General features: G+C 40.8%; 1 protein-coding gene across 1 annotated transcript in view; it reads right to left on the minus strand.

The window, feature by feature from the left end:
- The window catches only part of epha3 (eph receptor A3), a 92,852-nt gene extending 80,015 nt beyond the window's left edge, over positions 1–12,837 (minus strand). Inside the window, 2 exon segments of the mRNA XM_018701660.2 lie at positions 4,501–4,565; positions 12,582–12,837. Coding sequence (XP_018557176.1) covers positions 4,501–4,565; positions 12,582–12,675 — 159 coding nt within the window. The 5' untranslated portion in view covers positions 12,676–12,837.
- Positions 12,838–24,263: the final 11,426 nt, after the last annotated feature.

Raw genomic sequence — 24,263 nt, forward strand, 5'->3', positions numbered from 1 at the left:
TTGTTTTATCTGTCCTTCACTTGACAGGGGGAGAAAGAGGGTGAGGGAAAAAAACTGAATGCCTTGATATCATTACCTCTCTCCAGATCTAGAAGTGGATTAGTAAGGAGAGTGTGGCACACTCTGTGAAGCTCCACCACCAGCAGATGCAAGCTCCTACTGTGAATACTGTGTGTAGAACTGTTTGTGTGTCAACCAGGATAAATAAAGGTCTAAAGTGGGCAGCCACCCCCTTGTTTCTCTCCAGGGGGGCGTAACTCACCTCTCCCTGCCCTCTAATTGATATATAACAACACTAGGACCCTGCACCGGTCCTTGTGACCTCTGATCCCACCCAACCCTTGATGGTCACAGCTGGGGCACAGTTTGGTGTGATCTTGCCCCTGGTTTCTCTGATCTGTGCTGTAGGTTGGCGTGGTGGCTAAAGGAACAGTAAAATGGAGTGTGGTAACTTGATCCACTCAAGACATTACAACAACTGCAACAGGCACATCTCAGAATCACAGAGTCAGCATGCCAGTTCACCCACTTCAAAGACATGAGGGTCAATGGGAGTTAATGGACCAGTATATGGACCAATGTGGGGTGACAATGCATTTAGGCCAAGACTCGAGTTTTGAGAAACAAGACAGAGAGTATCCTCTATTCAAAAGTTTAATGATCTTGGCTTGATTTTATAGACAGGGTCAATGACGGGGTTCTGGCTGGTTATGACCTTTTTTTTCTATAAATAAAATCTATGAAATGGACAAATTCTAATCATAATTAAAACCAGAGATTTTTTTGCAATTATTTTTTAAACCAAACTATGTCCATTATACCTCTACAGCTACCTTTAAAAAGTGGTCCACAACAAGTGTGGGGCTGGCTTACGGTCTGGGCTCCACAGAGGTCACAGGGGTCACAGACACGACAACTGCAGCATATCAATCATAGGAGCCATCAGCAGCCGGTCTTACCAAAGAGAAACCTGAATACACACTTCATACCTCCTCATCTTCCTCATTCCTCCTGTTTTTGAGAAGCCCCAAGCTTTCCCCTGCAAATTCTTGTTTATGCTTTGGTCAAGGACACATCAACAACAATTGCTGAAGAATGATGGAAACAAGAGAGCCCATTATTTGTGTGTATATTCACACAATGCGGGATAAGGACAGTGTGAGCAAGGTAATCCCCATGATTTATTTAGGACCATTGGCCAGCTTGTGTCTGTTATGAATTCATTCATTTACTTCATTTACTTCTATGAACTTAAGTCAAGTCCCAAAAATCACATATGCAATACATCCATAACACTATGGGTTATTTTTTCCACTGGTGGGATATCTGTACATTTGCACAGGTTTTTTAATGAGGTCTGATATTTTCAATTGTTTTGGTAATATTAATGCACAATTGTGATTTATTCCTTGACATAAAGGCTATAGTTGATATAATTTGGATATGTTTTCATGGTGTATACTTGATGTCAGTCACTGGGTTTGGATCAGCTGGTCTTACCAAGAAGAAAGTAACCATAACACACTTTTTACTTCCTCCTCCTAGTCCTCCTTCGTGGTCCCTTGCCCTACCCTGTTAATCCTTGTTTATGGATGGGCTTTTCTCTATACTCTCTCTCCCTTTCTAGGGGGAAGGGTGGGGGGCAGCGTATGCTGGTCAGGCTGATTTCACAGATGGGGTGGCAGCAGAGCACGGGGAGCTTTAAGAGCCCTTGGGTGACTAAAGAAGTTGAAACAGCAGTCTGTTCTCTAAGAGAGAAAAAAAAAAGCTGACAGACTGAAGTGGTGGACCTCGTCCAAAATATAAAAAGCCATGCCATTACACATGCTCCCACCCTCCTATTCCAGACCTTAGAATTAGAATGTGAATGTGCATGTGGGTGTGTGTGTACCGAATATTTCTCATTATTCCTGACAGTATATGCAGAGTTCACACACTGTGACCACTAGCTTTTTTCTATAGATGTCAAGCTTCTTCATTGTGGCACAATGTTGGATACTGATGCTTATCTGAGCAGTCCCACTGACTATATATACTCCTGATTTTTTTCCTATAAAATAATCCTTTGTTTTATAATATCTGACACAAACTTATTTTGTTTCAAGCATCAAATAATCTATTGCTGAAAATGTTGCAAAAGTTGAGATGTGACTAGGTTGGTTGAACTGAAGTAAATATGTTTTCAATGCCTTTTTTTTTTATTTTAAACTTTCAACATACTTTAATTTTTCAGCATTTCATGTGAACATATCAAATTGCTTGTTATGAATGATAACTAGTTTTCTGTGTGTAAGTAAGAACTTTTTTTTGCTTAAACAATCAAGTCAATACACAGCAATCTTGGCAAAAATAAGAATGTTGTTGTATCCCCTGTTGGGTCCTATGAAAAATGGACTTCACTTTGTATGTGCCCATTAATTCTGTTTTGTATGCAGAGCAAGTGTCTGGGGCGTTGGTTTGTTGTTGAAGAATGCTTTCAAAGCACGCAAGAATGTAATCTTTAACACTCTTTAGTCTTGTGAAGGGCTAAGCCCCCTGGACACTGCTCAGCAATCACCCTGCCTCCCAGACAGATAACAGTATATCTGGATCACACGCACTCACACACGCGGGAGCACACACGCACACACAAACTCGTCAGTTGGTAGCTCCAGAGTGAACGTCCAGGGGAGGCTGAGCTCTTAATTTGTTCTGACCGGAGCACGTTGTGTCTCGGTAGGCCAATAGCAGCAGCCTCTCCATCAATGTGAATGACTGTTTGTGTGTGTGCTTGTGTGTGTGTGTGAGGGCTCAGTGCCACTGCCACATTATGAGAAATCATTTGTGAGCAGCAGTCTCCCAGGGCAGGCTGCTTATCGGAGCGCAGTCAGTGGATGACGTGAGTAATTACAGATGATTCACCTTGAGGACTTGATCATCAGCAATATCTATCTCTCTCTCTCTTTCTCTTATCCTTTCCTGTCCTTCCCTCTTTCCTCTTCTCTCTCTTTCTTCTCCTCTTTCTCTTTTTGATCCTATCCTATCCTCTCTCTTTTTCTCTGGAGTTATTCTCATTTAAAAGTGACATTGGCTCCTATTCCTGCAGCATTTTTATGAACTGTACAAATCACACGCTTTTCCTCTGAACTTGTTCAAAGCAAACAACTTGAAATAAAGCAGACCTTGCTGTGCATACTGCGTAACTTCCAACACACATTCCAATGTCCAGCACTGGATCAAGTCCCCAATATCGGTATGCATTTTCCTACTTGCTCACACGTGAATAACTTCTATCAGCACATCATCAATCTCTCCCTACAATTGGTCATGCAATTGTCCTATAGCCTGCAATTGTCTTTTGACTAAATGCATTTTTAACGGTCTGCAGTTTTTCCTTTGGACCATTTTTTCATTGTGGTTTGACCTCATGAAGAAACTCTTTCGCATTTTGCCGGTGCCAGCACAGTATATAGCTGAGGGAAACAAGGTTTGGCAGCTCCATGGAACAAATGACTGGATTACCTTAAGCCACTGCCAAGGAGTAATTCTAACACTTAATAAAGGAAAAAAACGAGGAAGTGCGTTGTGTGTGCATGTGTGTGTGTGTGTGTGTGTGTGTGTGTGTGTGTGTGCCAGTGGGCCAGCCCTGAGGCACAGTAGTCTAACTAGTAAGACAAATAAACACTGAGTGAGAGCCCACTGGAGGGACTTTGGTAGCAGAGAGAGGGTGATAGATGAGGCTGCAGAGGCTTTTTTTTTCCAAAGTGTATACAATGATGTTGCAACACCACTGCTGGTTTGTTTTTATGAAAGCTGCGCAATTCTTGTGGTTGAAAAACTTAAGAGAATTGCAGTACAAAAGTGCAGCTTTAAAATGATTGTTATATGTAGATTTTTGAAATTGCAGTGTGGGTATTGAAGTTAAAAGCTGAAGGGTTTTGTGTTATTTGACAAGTAACTGTATTAAAGCACATGTGACTGACAGAATGAGGTGGTACACAATGTCAATTAAGAACAAATGGATTAACAAGTGAATTCTCAACAATGGAATTATAATGTTGGCATGCAACAGCAGTAAAATGCTATCACTGTTGTTGATATTTACTAAAAAGGGGGTAAGCCTATTGCCATTCTTATGAGGATGCTTTTGTGGCTACAACCTAAAATCCTTTAATGCCTTAATCTTTCTTTAAACACACGCACACTCAAATACAGAAACGCCCACACACGCATGCAGTACATTTTCCCTTAAGCATCTTGACCATATGGCAAGCTCTGAATGCTTAACCTTTAACCTGCGAGATGGTGAATGGACAAAAAAAAATGTCTAAAGAAAAGTGGGTTAATCTGCACTTGGCTCATTGGGTCAACATGACATAGTGAGAACCACAGGAGTTTGAAAATCCTGATTTCATGTGGTGTGGGGCTGAGGCCCGCATCCAGTACATGTTGGAGGATCTGTCTCCCAAATGTAAACATATTAAAACATGATGTGGGTAAATACGGAGATAGAATACTCACCCCATGCGATGGGTAGGAAATCCATCCTAACTCCCCTTGGCTTGCTTTAGAGTCTAACAGGTTGACTGTGGTAAGAAAAGAGGGAAAGAGAGAGGGAAAACAAAGAGAACATATGAGTGTCTAGTCCTTGTTAGCCCCAATTGGCCCTTATCTAAACCCACAGGAGGGATCACCAACCTCAAGCGCTGATCATGACTCTATTTACTCAGCTGCCACACACACACACACACACACACAATATATCCTATGTTAACCAACAGTGAGAGCTGGCTGTCTTGCCGAGCAGTGTAAAGCATCAAAGCAGACGTTGGATGAGCAAACTGGCTACAACACATCCCAAAGATGTATTGATCTAAAATAGACCCAACATTTCAAAAACCACAACAAGAAGTGTTTATTTTCTAAGACTCTAAGGCTTTTGACCCATCTGACCCAGTATCCCCACGTAGTTTCAGATGTGGTCAAACATCCAATTGGCCACTTTGATATAGAAAATAGAAATCCATTCATAATGAGCAGACATGCAATTTTATGTGTGTGTCCTGCCAAGAATTCATTCTTTTCAAAGAGTATGAAGGGAAATCTGTGTCTAATGGGGGGAATCTGATAGAGACCAAATAAGACAAGGAACTCCATTAGCATGATGGCGCAAGTTGAGGCTTTGGGTTCCATACAGTGAACTTTATGGAGCCACAGTAGCAGCCTTCTCAGTACTGAAAGTGCATAATTACAGTGTCATGACATACTAGTAATTGCACCTTGATCGCCCACCTCCTCAGGCCAAAATCTGATGCACATAGCGTACAGTGCAGGTAACTTCTGTGCACACATGGACAGATTCTGCTTTCTAACATCTTCACAGTGAAATTAACTGTGACACACAGTATCTCCCTCAAGCATAGAAAAATATGCTACAACATTTTCTATTCTTAGTGTATACACATGGCTCTGGTGTGAATGATTGTCATCGAATACACCTGTCAGTATGGGCCATGACATACTGACAGATGGGCCACAAGTGGGGAATGTGGAGGCAGCCTTGTGCTCTATAGATTCCCCACTTCTCCTGTTGTGGTTAGCAACACAAATGAGAGACAATAAGATCCTACAGCCTGTGAGTACTTTCACTTCTAGTCTCACATTAGAGGGTAATTACTCCTGTAGCTACAGTAAACTAATTGGAAGTATTTATGAAGTAAATTAATTACATTCTGGGATAAATGTTTAATCTTGTTTCTTTGTTTCTCCAAACAGATAACTGAGAAAACTAATGTGATGGGTTATTGTAGTGAGAATGAGAAGCTGCTGTAGTATGAAGAAACAGATCAATCCAGTGGGATGTAGTGTGGTGTTCTGTTGCTCCTTTTTTGTTATTGGGTTCATATCCTTAAAATCATTAAAGATTTTTTTTTCATTTTAATTTTTTTAATTTTGATTTTACAAATTATTAAGTATCTACTAATATTCATGGTAATCCATTTTGACTTAATAATCAGCCAGAAAAATGCATGAAATATGAAATATGTATTGAATATAGAGCAATAAAGTTTCACTGTTCAAATGGTGTCTCAGTCTCCTTCTCCTCATCCTGCTGAGAGCAAATCAGTCCACAGCTCAAGACACACACAAGCAAATGTACACTTACACACACACACACACACACACACACACACACACTCTTACCCAAGAAAGCACGCACATACACAGCCAAAATAAAGCAGCAGTGCAGTAAGGCCCTGCAGCTGTAACTCTATTCACTGTGAGAGTATGACGAATACGGTCTCCCTGTATTCTCCTATTCAAAGCAATAAGCTAGAGTGTACACATGTCCAAAGACAGTCAAAGAGAGTACTTGTGGGTCATGAAAGACTGATGTGGCACTGAGAAAACTATTTTAGTCAAGATATTTTACTCCTCACAAGCAGCATGAACTAAATTTGCAGAGAGAAGTGATTTTGCTGCTCTGTGAACTAATTGTTGTTTCACACTAGAATAAAGGTTGAGATGGAAATCACCATTTCCTTCAGGCAAGCCTGATAACTATCAACTAACGCGGCGAAACAAAGAGCCTGAAAGGGAGGCAGAGAAAGGAAGACGCGTGCACACACACATACACACACACACAGACAGGGAGGCTTATTATTAAATTCCAGGCTCAAAAAGCTACTAAATTGAGGCTCACCTGAGCTGTAGCCATGCTAAGCCACTCAGCCAGTTGAGTGGCAGTAGACACATTCCTATTAGAGTCTAATGAAGCTATCTGTTCATGTCAGATAATAGCAGCTCAGCATCCAGGGCCATTGCTTCCAATTTACATTTCTCAACGAGCCGAGCCCACCGCTCAAATTGAGCCGAGCGGGGGAATTTGAGAGCAGAAAATTAGATGGCTCTCATATCACAGGAGGAAAAAGCCCCCTCCAGCTGCACTTGGCTGAGGAAATCAGCACCCCCCCACACACACACAAGCACACATACACACTCACAAATATGAGCATAAACACTGAGATTGTGTGCAGTTACCAAAAAACACAGAACCACGCCAAAGGATGTACCCACATCCACGAAACAAGACAAACACATATGGGCCAAGATGATGCATACACATTCACAGTCAAGAGAAGCACTTCCACAAACATATACTGCGTGCATACTGGACTCTTTGAGATGCTCACCAAAACACACACATATTCCCACGCATGCGCACTCAAGTAGAACGAAAATAAGAGCAAACACAAACATTTGCTGATAGTCTTTCTTACTCTCTCTCTCTCTTTCTCTCTCTCTCTCTCTCTCTCTCTCTCTCTCTCTTGCACACACACACACACAGTCAGTTAGCTAGCTAGCGTCAGCCAAGCATATAGCCCCTGCCCCATCAGGGAGTGCCTCTAAACGGGAACTAGGAGTATTAATAGCAAACTGAGCCAGCCAGTCTGGGAGGGAGCAAAACATCAAGAGGTAGAGACAGGTGAATTGATAACACATACTGTAGCTAGGCCACCATCCCACACACATAAACTGACCCCAGCAAAACGGAAGTAGAGGACACAACGCCACAGGCAACTGGAATGTCCTGCAAGGTTTTTTTTTTGTTTTTTGTTTTTTTATGGTAAACTGATGGGATACTGTACCATCCAGCCAGTAAACTCAATTAGCACCTTGCAAATACAGTTTAAAACCACTGCCATGTGGCATTAATTCTCTTTTTTTTTTCATTTGCTAGTGACCTAGTATCGCTTGGCATAGCGTATGTTGAAATATTAACATGAAACACTGGAGGATAGATCCACAGGGTGCCTATTTTGATGTCTATGTTCTCATAATTTAAGTAAGTAAACCATTATGACTGTCTGGCACAAACTTTAAATCAACAGTCCCTTAATTTTCCCCTACTCTCTGGCACTCACCAACTCACCCCCAGTAAAATATGATGAAAGAAACTGGTTCCCAGCAGATGAACATAGAAATGTAATCCTTGCCCAGTACAACAAACATGTTAGATAAATGGAAGGAGAAGCTGTCAGTCACAGATGCTGGGATAGAATAGAATATAATAGAATGTTCCTGTAATATCTCCAGTCTAACAGGGTAGATGGGGCTTTGTCTTTGCAGCATGGCTCTGTGCATGTGAAGGTTGGCAGGCCGCAGTGCAGGCATAGCAAGGCGACTTGTGTCTGTGTTAAAGGGTGAAGTGTTCACCTCCCATTATGAATTATTCAAGTGCAGAGTCGCTCTGTCTGATGTTGTTGCTGCTTGCCCAGCCCCTCTGCCCCCATTCTTCTTTCTTTCTTTCTTTCTTTCTTTCTTTCTTTCTTTCTTTCTTCTATTCTTATACCTTATACTTACATGCCTTATATACACATAGACTTTAAGATTCATATGAGGGTATATAGAACTCCTGCACACATACTCTATAATCGTATATCTATACACATAAACCATTTAAATAACACAGTAACACACAAAACCTTATCTTTATCTAAACTCAAAGGCTTAAACCACCTGCTGTTAAACCGAGGATGCCACTCTCGATCTTCAGCTCAATGTTTGGTCAAGACATACATATAAATATAGGCCTAATGTATATGAAAGTGGGGGGTTATTTTTAAAGGAGGGGCATGTGTAAGCACATTTCCAGCACCTCTGAAAGGTACCATCGCTCACAAACGCCCATTCGTCCCAGCGGGACTGCTGCACCAGGCTCTACGGGCCAAGCCTCCCTACCGCCGGCTAAAAATATCAGAGGCCTTCCGACGTCCCGCAGCGGGCCAACGTCACACCACGCAACGGGACACGCTGCAGCACAGCAAAAAGCAGCAAACAACTTTGTTTCTTTCTTTGTTTGATTCAATTAAATGTGGAAAAAAAATAAACATCATCTCTATCTCATATCTGCCCAAAGTTGAAATGAATCTGTGCCACTGAACGATATTCTCAGGGATTTTCTTTATATTTTTTTCAACTTTCCCCAAAAGTTTTGTACAGGATTACTGCGACCTAATGAAAGCCACACAGTAAATGCTATTATTTAAAAGAATGTTGGTCGAGGCACAGTGCCGAGGTGGGCTGGAAGACTGAAAGAAATGTAACTAGACTTCTGGTCTCCTTATAAATGGTGAGGAAAATCATAAAATAATAACTTACGTTTGCAGTTTACCATCGTTTCGTTAAAGTTCAAGGTTGTTTCCATGAAAATATATTTTTTATTTTATTTACTCTCTAAGTAATGGATTCATTTTGCGTTATTTGTGATTAATGAGTACTTTGATTATCTATGACCACTAAATTTAAAGTTTTTTTTTTTTTTTTGGGGGGGGGGGGATTCTTCTTGGTCAACTCTCAGCGCGCTTGCAGGCTAGATTTGATCAGCAGCAGCCTGTTCAAATGAAAATAAAAACCAACTGAACTTTTTTTTAAAAAAGTATTCACTCACGTTAACACTGACCTCCAGAACAAGCACGAGTAAAACGAACTGAATGAGGTTTAAAAAAAAAAAAAAAAAAAAAAAAAGAAGAAGAAAACAAAAATGGGTCAGGTTTCGTGATTTGTCAGGTTTGTCACTGTGTCTAATTATAAACATGAATGGGCTGTAATTTGAAAAAAGAACACACACTCCCTGCTGCCTGGCATGTTTGAGGGGACTTTTACAAACCCATAAGTTCGTCAATCCAAAATCTGGTACTTTCCGACTGTCAACAACTGCTGACTGCAATTTTACTCAACTTCAGAACCACGCAGACAACTGTACGTGCAATTTACACGTTAAAGTATCCGTTTGTTTCCTTTGTTTCGTAACAATAAACGCGTCTGCAGCACTCACCTGTGAGTTTGTGGTAACTTTATATTAGTTTTGTCCACTTTGTCACTCCAACGCCCTTCTGTAGGCAACAATTAATATTACAGTATCTGTTCTCTCCTGATTGTGGCAGCAAGCTGCAGCCTGGGCCAACTACAAAGCAGGAAGACGCATTTGCATCAACACTGATAAATGTTGGACCCGGAAGACCAACTTATTCAAAGTATGATTTGCGTTCTTGTAGATCCATATTTGCGGTGGTGAAGTCTGTATGAATTTAATTATATATAATATAGAGAAGGAGCAGCTCGATACTGACACACTCTGGCAGATCTTTGTCTCGGAAAGGTGAATTGTTTGAATTGTTTTTTGTTTTTTTTTTCTCATTGACTCTCCGAACTTTTTGCCACTGACTTGTAAACCGATTGGAGGATTTACCTCTGTCTCTTTTCTTCTTTCTCACACACACACATAAACTCGCCGAGTTTCTCTCCCTCCTTCTCTCGGTCTCTCTGACACACACTCACTCACTCTCTCTCTCACGTACACACACACACACACACACACACACACCAGTAGACTATTGTATATTTTGTTAGGGTGATGTGTATTTTACGTGGTTGCCTCTTTCTTTTTAAGTGCTGAGCGCGCTGATACTGTGTCCACCAGCCTTATATTTCAATAAACGACTTCAATCTTCACTATTACAGAATTTTAAAAAAGTTTCTCGGGGCAAAGGCAAGAATTTGCAGTAGGCCTGGTTGACCTTGAATCACACATACACACACACACACACATACACACTCTCTATACTGGTTTTCCCGGAATTACGTCCCCCCCCCCCCGATTTCCGATTCATGTCTTCATTTCATAAATTAAACTCACAGGTTTCTCACACTGCATTAACAACCACACAGAGAGCAGCAGGAATGCACTGTCTCCCTGACACAAGACGAAGCGTGCAAAAACAGTAAATAAGGTTGTTTTTTTTTTTTACCACTGGATAAACTGAACTGTTCGTTCAGAATCTAAAATGAGGCTTTAGATTTACACTTGTCAAACAACTGTTTTATTAAAGTAACTTTAGGAGGACATCCAGTTTAGACTTTCAAATAAAAAAAGAAAATAAGTTTCAGCTGCGCTGGTTATCGGTCATTTCAGTTGCAGGAGTCTTCAAACAGACTGAACGGAAACAACACAGTCGATTGTTTCTTTGAGTTCACATGTTTCTGTTAGATCGGGACGTGGCCTACTGAACAAAACTGTTCAAACTCATCCTACATCATCAGGATGAGTTACCTACTAACTTTTTTTCCCCACATGGGGCTGCAAAGGATCAGGAACATGGTTTTGTGTATTTAGCACTTCACTTGTCTGTGTCTGATCATTTAATTACTGTAGAGAAGATTACAACCAACGAAGGCTCGTTCAGATTCGTTTTATCACTTTATATGTATTAAAGTTTAAATCACTCAGCTCTATGTTGGTATCCTCCTTAGTAATTCACATGAAGTACTATTTCAGAATTGGGGAATATCTGTGTATTCACATACTGTGCAGTGTTTTGTGTATTCGTTACGTATATTTTTACAGGGAATAATTGTCACTGTGATCCCACAAACCATGTCCATTTGGACAGTGTGACCCATATCTTCACTCAAATGTATTTTTCCCCTGTGTGCAGTTGTAACCTTTACAGAGCTCAGAGCACCTTCATTACGCGTGTCCCTTTCCTTTTTACTTTGATCCGGTTACAAAACGCTTTAACCCCGACAGCTATAGGCTATTAATAGGGAGTAAAAAGTAAAAATGTTTTTTTTTTGTTTTTTGTTTTTTTTGAACATTTTTAGAACAGTTAAGCAAATCTTTAAGCACAAGGAGGATACTGATTCCCTTGTTTCCAGCGCAGTTTCACTTGTTTGAAGAAGTGACAGTGCTGAGAGTGGACCGCTCTGCCTTATTCTGCCGGGTTACCAAATAAAGGAGTGAGCGAAACTGCCACTGGAAATAAATGGATTTAAGTCATCTGCGCCGCCGTAATTTTTCACCCGTTTAGCGAATCATCGGATTTGAATATATATTTTTATTAAAAACACAATCATTACATGACAAATGTATATGATGGGCAGTTTACAATATCCCCACGGTGACATAGCCTATAAGTCTGCTGCTTTGGTTTTATTCAGGTCAAAACCATAAAAACAGTCATCCGCGTTTTTACACACAGCAATTGTGCTTATCTTCTATTTATTGCCTTTAAATCGGCGCGACTGTGACCTTAACTGGGGCGTCTACCGGATTCTTGGACAAAACAGATCAACATGAGCCTCTCATGGAAAACACAGACAGCGGAGTTTCTTTACATCTTTTCGCCCCGTGATAACTCCCCAGTAGGCGCTTTGGGAGCTGCCTCGCTGTCGCTCAGTTCACTCCAATTTAAACAACTATTAGGCTAACCCCCCTCGTTCGCGTGATTATCCGAAATTAGGCTACCCTGTCTGCCTTGTTTGGATCTATCTTCAAGTTTAACATCTAATTGTTGTCTGTTAGCGATCATATCCCGGCTCTCAGTGATCCCCGGTGTAGTCTTCATGCGCTTTGTATCATCTTGTTCTTGTTTCCACTATAATTTGGACAGTGACAATTCCGCGGCGAGCGCACAGCACTGGCCCCGATGTGTGCCGTAGCGCACCATTCACACACACACACACACACACATACACATACACACGAGCGCGCAGGCACACACACATGAAGACACATGTCCGCAGCCCGAGAGTTCCCTTACCTTCGTTGGGAGGATAGATAATAGGAAATGCAGGAATAACGCAGGACAACAAAAGAGGTAAAATGGAAAGGAGTGATCGCGGATTGCAATCCATGGCGGCGGATCAGAGGTACATAACTCCATGAAGCCACTGACTGATCTGAGAGCGTCTCCTCTCCACTCAGCTTTCTCCCTCTCTCTTGCTCCGTCTCCCTCCCGATTGGAGCAGTTTTCCGCTGGGTCCTACAGAGTCTGACAGACAGCAAAAAACACACATGAGCCCGCAAGTTCACCACAGGTCAGTTTAGATCCTGTACCACGGGCGTCTTCTTGACGTGAATGACAAACTCAGCTATTCAGCATATTTTATAGCCCGAGTCGATCCAATACTGTAATGTGAATCACTAAAATAGAAAGCAGAGACTGAGGGAAATTTTAGAAATCTATATGGGAACAAAAGGGTCTCACCACATGTTCCTTTGACCTACAAATGTAATAATTCAATCACATTTACCTACTGTCTTTCCACTTACTGTATTTCTCTGTTTTATTCTCCCAGGAAGTTAGTTAAACAATAAAGTTATATGGTTTGGATATTAAAAGAAAATATGTGACCTGCTGGTTATACCAGAGTATCACTCAGGCTTTATTTGGCCCAGTAACAGTACAGATAAATCCAGCATCTACAGGCCTCTATTCCAACAAGTGAGTATAAATCAAACATACTTTTTAAATTTCTTTTTATTTTTTTTAAACAACAGTAGAATAGTCAATCGGAACCTGGTGTTTTTAATAAAACAGCCAAAAGTGGCCTGTGATTTTGGATCATACACAAGGAAGGACTTGGTTTTATTTGGACTGCAGAGCGACCAATATCGCCCACTTGCCTTAAATCTAAAAACTGGAACAGCCAACAGGATCCTGTCATTTTTAATACAAACACAGCCCAAGGGGTAAATGTTTATAACCTTATTCTGGAACAAATAAAACCCAGTTGTTTTATTTTACAATGCAGGAGAAAAATTATATATATATATATATTTAAAAAAAAACAAAAAAAAAACATATATTTTCAATGTAATAATGACCAAATGCCAACCAAAGGACAAAGTGTTATATTGGTGTGTGTATGGACATATGATGTGCTTGTATTTGGGTTCACTGCGGGCATTTTTTTGTGAGGGCCATTAGGGCCCCCTGACACCACAATACTTGATCCACACTGAGAGACTGGGGGTGGCAGTGTAACGTCAGGGCCTTCGCTGAGACACCAGCTGTTGTGGTGGGGGGTTGGAGGCTGGAAGTTAGGAAGGCATCTGACGTATGGGAAAAGTTAAACAACACAGCACACATTCTATAGAGGCCAACAACACAGCTACATCTGCATCTGCAACTGTAAACTGTAAACTGCAACTGTAAATTCAAATTCAAGTTGACGAAGGAGGTCTCACCCAAAGATAATAGAAATGTCTAGCATATATTTTTAAAGAGAAATTATTATTATAATTTTGTGATAAAAAACAAACAAACACTTATTTACTGGGCATATTTTAATGTTTCATTTTTCCACATCATTTAAAAACTGAGGGTGATCCAAAAGTCAAAGTGGCATCCTGTTTAACTAATGCTTATGTTCTCACTGAATGAATTTAATGAACTCCCCCCCCCACAGAATGATTACACAAACCATTAGGCCACGGTAGGAAACACTACGAAATTTGTGGAAATGTGTCTAACACTATGCAAATCACATTCTGTATTTTGAAAAATCGCTACACGTGTGCAGCATTGCCTTCACACGCTACTGCATTTTCAGGAGAAAGTCTTTTCTTCTATCATATTATTTGCCATGCTCAGTATATTATGTAGCTGGCAGTCTGTTCAGAAGTCCTTTAAAATTAACTGGGACATTTCTTACCATGCATTTAATGTAGATATTTTAGAACAAATGACTTAACAGTGAACTCAGAGCAGCATTTCACTCTGAGAGATTTATGAGTTTCAGGTTGTCAATGGATACAGAGAAAAATGATGCCAGGAGGTCTCTGGCCACATTATTAAGTGGCTGTGGCATGTGGATTTACAGCAGGTTTTAGACGTGCCAACCCTCGTCATACATCATCTTCTACATCCCACTAATTCACTTATTACACACTAAAATAGATTAATACAGAGGCCCCACAGCTAACAATCAATTCAAAGGCTGGTCGTTCTGGACTCGCAGTTTGCACATATGAGGATTTAGTTTGGGAATGAGGAACTTTCTGTGCAAATAACTGGATTTATTTTCACATACTGCACAACATATTCATGGAAAATTGACAGAATTATGCACATGCTGGATTTGGAAATGGAACCAGGCATTAAGGATTATGTGTGCCATTTAATCTTAATTTGAATATCATTACACTTTGCATTCACTTTTCTTCCAAAAAAACTAAACAACTAAGTTACAATTTGAGGTTGAAATGAAACTGAGTGTTCACAAAATAAAATATTTCGACCAATACAATAAAAGCAGAGTGACAGTCAACAAAGAAAAAAGTGATTACAAGTATTCTCGAGAAAACATGATGATGTATGAGAATGAGATTATAATGTGGCATATAAAGGAACTTCATGCCGACAGTCAGGCATAATCAGGAGTAATTGTTTTCATTTGGTTGTCTGAGAGGCACTGTCACTGTGTTTTTAGTCAATAAACCTGCAAGTTAGTTCAGACTAATTGCTGAAAATCTGTTTCTGATTGTGGTGAATTGGAAAAATGCGATGGGTCCCTCCCGTCTATCCACTCCAACATTTTCCCCCTCTTCTCAATGAGCGTTTGTCCATTCTTGAACTCTAGCCAGTGGAACAATCCAGTATGAGATGGAGGAAAATATTGATTTAGAGCTGCAATTGTAAGTCATGATGTGTCCTGACACGGCTGTGTAGCGCGCCGAACTCACAGAACAGATGTTGTTTAGGAGTAGCTTTGAAGCTGCCAAGGCCTGGCCTTCATAACGCAGTAACACACAAACAAACAAACAGATAGGCCGACTGTGTTTACTGCTTGCTGTCAGTACTCTCTTCCTCCCTGTGGTTCTGAGACGGCACATTCCTCCATACTCACAGCGTACAGAAGGAGGAGAAGCCAGCGGGCTGCTGGCATGTAACACTATCCCCCCACACCAAACATCATACCAGGGACGCTTTCTTACCATTGCCAGCACTACTACTCCTCACCCTTTCCCCTTGTCCTTTTATTTTCTTACAGCACAACAGTGGTATCTAAAATCAAAGAAAACTGCAACTGCCTGGTTACTGTTCTCATTAAGGTACAATTATAGTGCTATTTTATTTTATTTTTTTAATTGCATCACACCCAAGTGTATTACAACAAATTTGTTGTGTGTTTATTCAGGAAGAAGAATCATGATAAGACATCAAGACAGCACCCTGTGTTGTCCCTAGTTGTCCCTAGTTCCTAGTTGTCCCAGGAAATTGAATGAACATAAATTTCTATTTGGGGCTACTGAAAGCACCACAGACAATACATTCAGTATCATTTAGAAGACACAGTACTACTTATCTTCCTTTAGGAATTTGGTGATATTGTCAAACAGATTAAAAGCAGTGAAAGTTGGTGCAGTTGCAGCCACTTTCAGGACAAACTTTGTGATTTAGCATCAGGCAAAGGAACTGAGCTGGAAACAGACATTAATATCAGCATTACACAAGAAGCTGTTATTCTTATCTTATGAAGAATGTGTTCAGTTGAGTGTTTACACAGAGAAATCAAGTGCCCCCCTATATCCTGTATTTGCACCAGTGATTAATTGGGTTATGGTTCATGTGGCAAAGTCTCTCTCTCACCCTCAGAGAAGCAAGTGGGAGGCTGCTCTGATAGGACTGACCGACCTGCCATAACAGGCTCCTGTGAGACAGAGCTGGGCCTCCTTCCCGCTAAGAACAGCTCGCTCTCTTTCCACACTCAGCCACGATCATGTCCCATTATACTGCTGGTGCAGCGGGAAGAGGCTGGCAGGGAGGACAGTATAAAGTATGGTGGGAGTATTTGTTTGGGTTTGGGCTTGTTTCAATAGAAAAGATAGGATTATTGCACACTGTTGAGAGTATGGACTGCAACCCTGTATTTAAAATATTTGACTCAATAAAACCTGGAAATAAATTGCTGCACCACCCTTTACTTATATACCTTTATGTTTCCAATGATTTGTAGTCGAATTTAAAAAAAAAAAGTTTTATTGTATTTTTTTCACAGGCTTGTTTCTGCCTTGGCAAGAACATTGCTCCAATCTGTGGTCACACACGTGTCTCTATGAGTGACAGAAGTTTAAGCAGATGGTTGTATTATTCCCTAAGAAAAGCAACAACATGGCAGAACAGAACCCAGTGCTAGAAACATCTTTTCTTCAATAAAAGTAGTAGTACTATAATAAAATACTTCATCACTGTGGAAGAAGTTGACATCTCTTATGGTGCTTTTTTTGTTAATGTGTTCAAACTGGTAGCTGGTAGACAGCGTTGTTCATGCTCACCCACCAACTAGTTAACCCGCAAAGTGCCAGACACGTAACTTCCCACATCCCTGAGAATCTTTTCCTGGGAAAGACTGACCAAAAGAACAAAGCCTTCATGAGCTAGTTGAAGGCTGCACCACTACTTATTGTCTATCTACAGTTAGTTAGTGAAAAAGAAAACAGAAAAAATAGAATAAGAGACATTTTACTACATGTGAATGACGCTGATTATCCCTCTTAAAAATGTATAACTATGTCCTACCTGGGAACATATTTAGCTACTAAGGCTTTAAGCTGGAGAAAGTCCTGAAACAAAAGAGTCTGACTGAGGGTTTATTTACTGGAGGACAACTAAACAAGGCTAAACCATAAGAGCTGGTAATTAGAGAGGGAGGAAACAACATTTGGTCTCCTTGATGGCATTGAGGTTTTGTCACAAGGAGACACATAAAAATGCAAACAGACAGAAACTCTCTTGCTCTTTCACCCCCCTCTCTCTCTAGAACTGAAATCAGCAGTAATTTTGTATCTTCAAATATGAAAGATTAATCATTTTAATGTGAGAAACAATCGTTGGAGGCAGAATACTTGATCGCTAATTTGACTGTAATAATAAACTCATTTCATAGTGTTGCAACATAAGAGTCATAGCCAAGCACTGCCTGAGGTAATTAGCTAAAGTGAATGAATGTATTGTGTTTTCTGGGAAGGAATTCTGTCCTAATACAGGAAGACATCCGTCATAGAATCAGCTCCCATCAATCTTTGAAGGACAGTGTGCTAACCCCCATCTCATTGCTATTCCTTCTGCCGGTATTGTCTTGGATTCTATTTGTCCTCCATCTGCTATAGGATTAGATTCATGTACATTCACATGCACGCACGCACACACACACACACACACACACACACACACACAGATGCACACATACATACACTAACTTGGGTTTTAAAGCAACGTCTGCCAAGTAAGACCTTGGCAGAAATGCATGTGACTTCCAAAACATGCATTTTTGTTCATAAACTTTCACATAAGAATGGGGTAGCATCTCAACTACTTAGTTAAAAAAAGAAAAATAGTAAAGCGAGTCTTTATTGGGAAGACAGTCAGGTCTGTTGCTACACTGTTGCAGAGACATTTAACTAAAATATTTAGGAGAAAAGCACCTTAATTATACAGATGATGGAGTACAGGCCCTGAAGTCGTGTGTGTTTGTGTGTGTGTGAGTGTGGCAGTATCACAGAGCTTCCATAACAGCATCTAATTGGCCCATGGCTCTGCAGATCTCTCACTCTCATTGGGTGCATCTCCATTCTCGAATCTGTTGCCTTTGGAAGCGACATATTTATATGTACTGATACACACACATATGTATGTATTTTTGCACAACATACATATGCGACACTCTCATATGCATACATGCAAACAAACACAGACATTCACATTCGCACAAACTCTGGTGTACTGTGACAGACTTGTGTTTACTTCTGGTGCTGCGGGAGAGGAAGACGAGACAAAATGGAAGACACTGTGGAGTCTGGAAGCACAAACACACACATACACACACACACACTTGTTGCCTGCTCCCTGCCAGAGATACTAAATGAGGTGTTCCTTTTTCATTAATCATGGCTGTTGTTAAGGTTACCTGAGCGACAGTCAAGCACTTTGGCAGAAAAAAAGGCAGCTGGAGCACTGAGTGACACTGAACAGCCTTGTGTACGTACTAATTATATTACATTAATATGATTATTTCAGCACTTAGTTATTAAATTACACTTTCTCTGCCTACACAGAGAATTTTCATTAAAGGTATACAATGTGGCTGATTTATTTGCGAAGGACAAAATGTGACCCAGGAGCATGAAGCTACAGAACAACATGAGGATTAATGTGCTCTGCAGATGGATGACATAAAACACGTGTTGCCTTGAGATTGACCAGTTTTAAGCTAAAGCTAAATCAGAACAGGATGTAATGCAAACATGTTAATAGTAATGTCTTTGTCTACCATTTGTAAACCACCCTTATGTGGATGTCTGTGTTTCTGTCATCTGCTTCTAGTCTCGCCTGTAGAGCTGAACAGTTTGGCAAGCTTGGTGAAAACCAAGGCTGTGGGTGTGGCGCACATCTACAAACTTAATCCCAATTGCGCTTGTAAAACCTTCTGTTGAAACATCAGAGTGTGCTGGCTAAATCCTTACTGGAAGCCTTACTGGAATGCTGTTTTGTTTGTGGCAACTCTTATGTGTGCTATGATGCATAATATGCAGATTACAAGCCCACTGGAAACATTGCTAAACATTTCTTACAATATAGCTATTCATTAGTCAAACATCACGAGACAAACCTTTCAACCACGAGGCATTTTAACTACAGTGAACCTTAAAGTAGTGTCAAGAAATGCTTTCCTTGATATGTGCTGTTTAAAAGACGCCTACTGGAAGCAGAGATAAACTTTTCCCATAACATCTGCAACATCAATTACTTGAGATTTACTATCATCTTTAACTGTACCACCAGCCAAAAAATATTAAACCCACACTTTTTACAGTACATATTGGGCGCTGCCTTGAGTGTAGTAATAAACAAGCATTTACAAGGAGCTTATAGAGCATTAAAAAGCTTTATAGAAACTGTTAGAAAGTTCACTTTGTTCACAGATAAGGAAACCAAACTCTCAAAAAGCTCACAAGTAAAATGTTACAGGAAAGTGGTGTCGAGCTGCTGATGTGAGCAAGTGAACAATTATGTGTGCTCCTTGGACTGGGGATGATTATGTTTGCTCAGTTGAAAATAAGCACATCAACTCATAATAAGAGGTTGTCACATTAGTGATTATACATTGCTGACAATGCTCAAATTGCTTGCTCATCAAATAAACTTGCACACTGGAGCAAAAACCGCCATGTATGAAAATAAAACTCTCAACTTTTTATAACCCACAGTGAGTCTGATGGGTTTGTTCCAGCCACACAAACTGCTACAATAACACCTCATAGATGTCCAATACTATCTGAGTCTGTTAAGCATGCTTATGCTTATAGTAAGTGTATCATGCCTGAAGCTCCTTCCCATTCCAAGAATTCAAACCAGTTTGGTTGCTAGATGGAGTGTTTGGACTCAGGTACAGTAATAAAGTGGATGAAAGCAGATAAATTCTGACTAACTCAACTAAAAAGTAGATATACTGTATTCAACATTGTAGTTTATCAATAATTAAATCAACAGCACAGGTCAAAATGATGACTCTGTGTTGCTCATCACAACCAACCCTGTTCCCGTAAAAACCAAATGGCACTTCATCATGGATCAGGTATGCTGGCATCCATTATTCCATTATTTGTCAGCGCTGTCTGAGTATGTACATCCCATGGCACACATGGTTACCATCAGCACGACTCCAACCACAAAACCACAGTGTTAGTCTAATCTCTAAATACCGTGTGTAATAGGCCCGTGTCATTATGTTGCTTTGCTTTATGACACACACACACACAGTCCTCAAAACAGTACAGCGATGAGTGTGTGTTTGTACCACATCCAACTGAAGCACTGTAATAGTAAATGGCGAAACCCTCATCAGTCGTCAGGGTGGCTGCCTTTCATGTGAAGAGCGTCTGATGCTCTTCCTGCCTTGTCTTCAGACACTTTAAATGCACCCTGGAAAGGGCTTAACATGCTTTTACTCGACAAGCAGGCACAGGGCCTGAACAGTGCAGGCCATAGTGCTTTTGTGTCGGGCTTTTATCTGTGTGGGTTGACAGGGAAGGTGGGGTTATGACATGGCCAAAAAGCAGAGAGATTTTGGGTAAACTTACATCATCTTCTGTCAGCCTTTAAACTGTCACCACCTCTCTCTCTCTCTGTCTCTCCAAACTGCCTTCCTTTGCTACCAAGACTGATCCTGAGAACAGAGAGATTACCTCCATTTGTCTTCATTAGCATATTAGCTAACAGGCCCTTTGCTGGAGCCCATGGGAAACTGCTGTAATTGCTAAGATAGCTGTAGACTAAACCACTGAAGGAATCTATAGAGCAGTGTGTACGTGATTCAATAATTGGTGGTGATGAACTTCACCTTGACTCTTGTGCCTCATGCTCCTCTTTTCTGTCTTATATCTCTGTGTGCACACAGCGTATGTGAGAGAGCGCAGAAAGCATTGAGGAAACAACAGCCCAGAAAATTACTCTGAGCAGCCAGCTGTTTCTGAATCTCATCACAGGAATTTATCAACAAGCATAATTCTGGCACCAACCGCCTATGGTGCTACAAATATTTCCATGAAAAGAATCATCACACAACTTTCCCATCCTCTGTTGTGAGAGCTGGCTGCTTATGAGGGATATTTTTATATTTTGAGTTTTTGGTTCATTCGGATGAATGCAGAAATGAATTATCCTTGCATATCTGAACTACTAGGGAGGAGAGGTTGTTTGATCCATTCTAATATATGGATGATTGCGATACACTGTGATTCAAATTATGAAGCGTGCACTCATCCTCAAAAACACCCTATACAGTCCAACTGGCAGCTGAAATGCTCCTAATTGCAAGGCACAAACAAACACGAAAATTACAGCAACTGTGCCCAATTAGGGGATATTTTTGCGATGCTTTCTGTGGTTCTATGGCTGATTAGCTGCCTGTTCAGGTAAGCAGATAGCATTGAGTATATCTGAAGTTCAGAGAGTTCGGGTCAGAAGTGTGGCTCCAAATTTCGCTGTGAATTTAAAAGAATTTGTAGGAGCTATATCCCTATAAACGTGGGTTTGGAGTGTAGATTATATGAATTCAGTGGTTAACTGAGAGCTGAAGGTTACCCTTGCTTTCACAAGTGAAGAGTTCTCTAGACTGTGGTCTTCTTGCAATTAAAAGGATTCTTTTCCTTGTCCAATTGACTCATTACTGTTTAAAAAAGAACAGGGATAGGAAAACCACAATGGCAGATGACTAAGAACCTTGCTTGCATACAGTATACATAGTTTGCATTAGTCAACATACAGTACAAATGCTTCTGTTTCCCCAAAGTGCATCATTGCATCATTGTTGACACAGAGGGCAACAGCAGAGAATGTCAAGCAGAAACATAAAAACACACACAATGCTTATAATTATTATGCATATGTAAGCACACAACATGCCAATTTGGCCTGGGGGTGCAGGGCTCGCGTGTACAATCCAACCAACATACACACGCATGCTGGTCAGGCAGTCTAAAGCATTGTGACACAGGCCCAGTGGCACAATTTCAGTGACACACACGCTTAGCATCACGCCATCCCTTTACCTCTTTTTTTTTTTTTTTTTTTTTTTTTTGGGGGGTGGGGACCTTTACTGTTACAGCAGACAGCAGTACTCTGTGCTGTAGGGAAACCTCATGTTACCCAGTCAAGTGAAATGTTTCATGAGACACAGTATGATTCATAACTTGGAAAAAAACAAATTTATTTTAAGTCTTGCTGTCACCAATAGAGGCTGGCCTTGAGCCAAACATGTTCATTCTTTCCACAATCTGTACAACAATGCACATAACTATTATAGTGATTTTCTTAGGTCAGTGGAGTGTCTAACCAAGGGTGGCATTCACAAATGAAGACACTTAAGAGTCTTTCCTTTCATATCAGCTGATCTGTCTCAGCAGAAAGAGGTGCTGTGTTACAAAGATGCCAGTGTGAAAAAGCAGTTTCTTAGCACGAGAGCTCGCCAATTTCCCCCACACTAAGACAGACAAGCAGTGTATTAGATACCGTCTATCATGGTATTGTCATTTCAGATACGCCTGCAAAACACCAAAGTAGGCTGCTCTGAAGGAGGAAATAAGACAATTTTAAATAAGCAGAATTAAGTGACACAAAACACTATGAGTGGACAACTCCAGACCTACCAAAGTGAGGACTTTTAAAGAATATTATATAGTAAATTATAATTAGCCTGCCAGGAGTGAGTGATGGATGTTATGGTGGACAAATCCCATTTTGTGGGTTTTGACAACTCTGTCTTCTTCATCAGTTCTAACATTGAATCACATGTATGGTATAAAAATATGTTTGAAACTTAAAAACTACTATTCCTGAAGCTGGATTGGGTTGAACCAGTTCCATCATTAAGTTTATATATATATTCCAGTTAGTCATTTATCCAATAAGCAACTGCTGGTGCAACTAATGTTATGGCACTTCTGTTCCAGTTTGATAAAGTGTGGTTGGCAGCAAGCATGGTAAACTGAATGAAATGGAGAAATAGATGAGAAAAGGTGAGAAACTGGTGGAGTTTGGTAGTCAGCTTGGCTTGGACCTTCTACACAGGATTGATTGAACGTGATTGGAGGTGCCATTCTGTCTGCCAGGGTACTCCAGCACCACTTAGATTCTGCTCACTTTGCCAACCCACCCAGGCTTACACTTCCACTGCCCACCCAACCCTCCTCTCCCCCTTTCCATCCATCCATCCATCCATCCATCCATCCATAGTGGATGGTTAGTAGTGCCAGGGGCAAAACCACATGGGCAATTCCAGAGAGAACAGCATTGTAATTGCTCTGGCTGAAAAAAAGTTCTCAATTGACCTGTCTGGTTAAATGAGGAAGGGCGATGCTGTCCTCCTTTTTCAACACATGATCTCTCCTGTCTTCCTCTCCATCCCTCCCACCGCTGCTGTCTATACTTCAGAGCCAAGGCCATTCTGGGCCCTGCCAGGTCGAAGAACCCAGCCACATGTCAGACATCTCACTCTAACACACTATCCCTCCCTTTCTTCTTTCTCCGCCAAACCCCCACCTCATCCTCCCATAGGCTTTCATGGAAAGTCGTCTTTTTTGTTGTGCCACAAGCTGCATCCTAACACTCCTCCATCTCTCTCAATCATACTAAACCAAGGTAGCAGAAGTCTTCGAGATGGATTATTTTACTTCTTACTAAAGCAATAAATCATATTTTGGACCATCCAGGCAGGACAGTGCAGTTTTTTCCTGTGCCGTATGTAACAGCAATCAGAACAGCCTCGACAGCTGGGATGCCTGCTCAAGGATTCAGAGGATACTAACTTACTATTCTATCCTCTACTGGCCTCACAGAAATACGGAGTCAATCAGTGAAAGTAAACACACCACTACTTGTGGTTCTGTGCACAAACATGCCTGTGTATGTAGGTTTGATCATTAAAGGTCTTTTTCAAGG

This window comes from Lates calcarifer, linkage group LG1 (assembly GCF_001640805.2).
Source record: "Lates calcarifer isolate ASB-BC8 linkage group LG1, TLL_Latcal_v3, whole genome shotgun sequence".
In the NCBI taxonomy this organism is placed as follows: domain Eukaryota; kingdom Metazoa; phylum Chordata; class Actinopteri; family Centropomidae; genus Lates; species Lates calcarifer.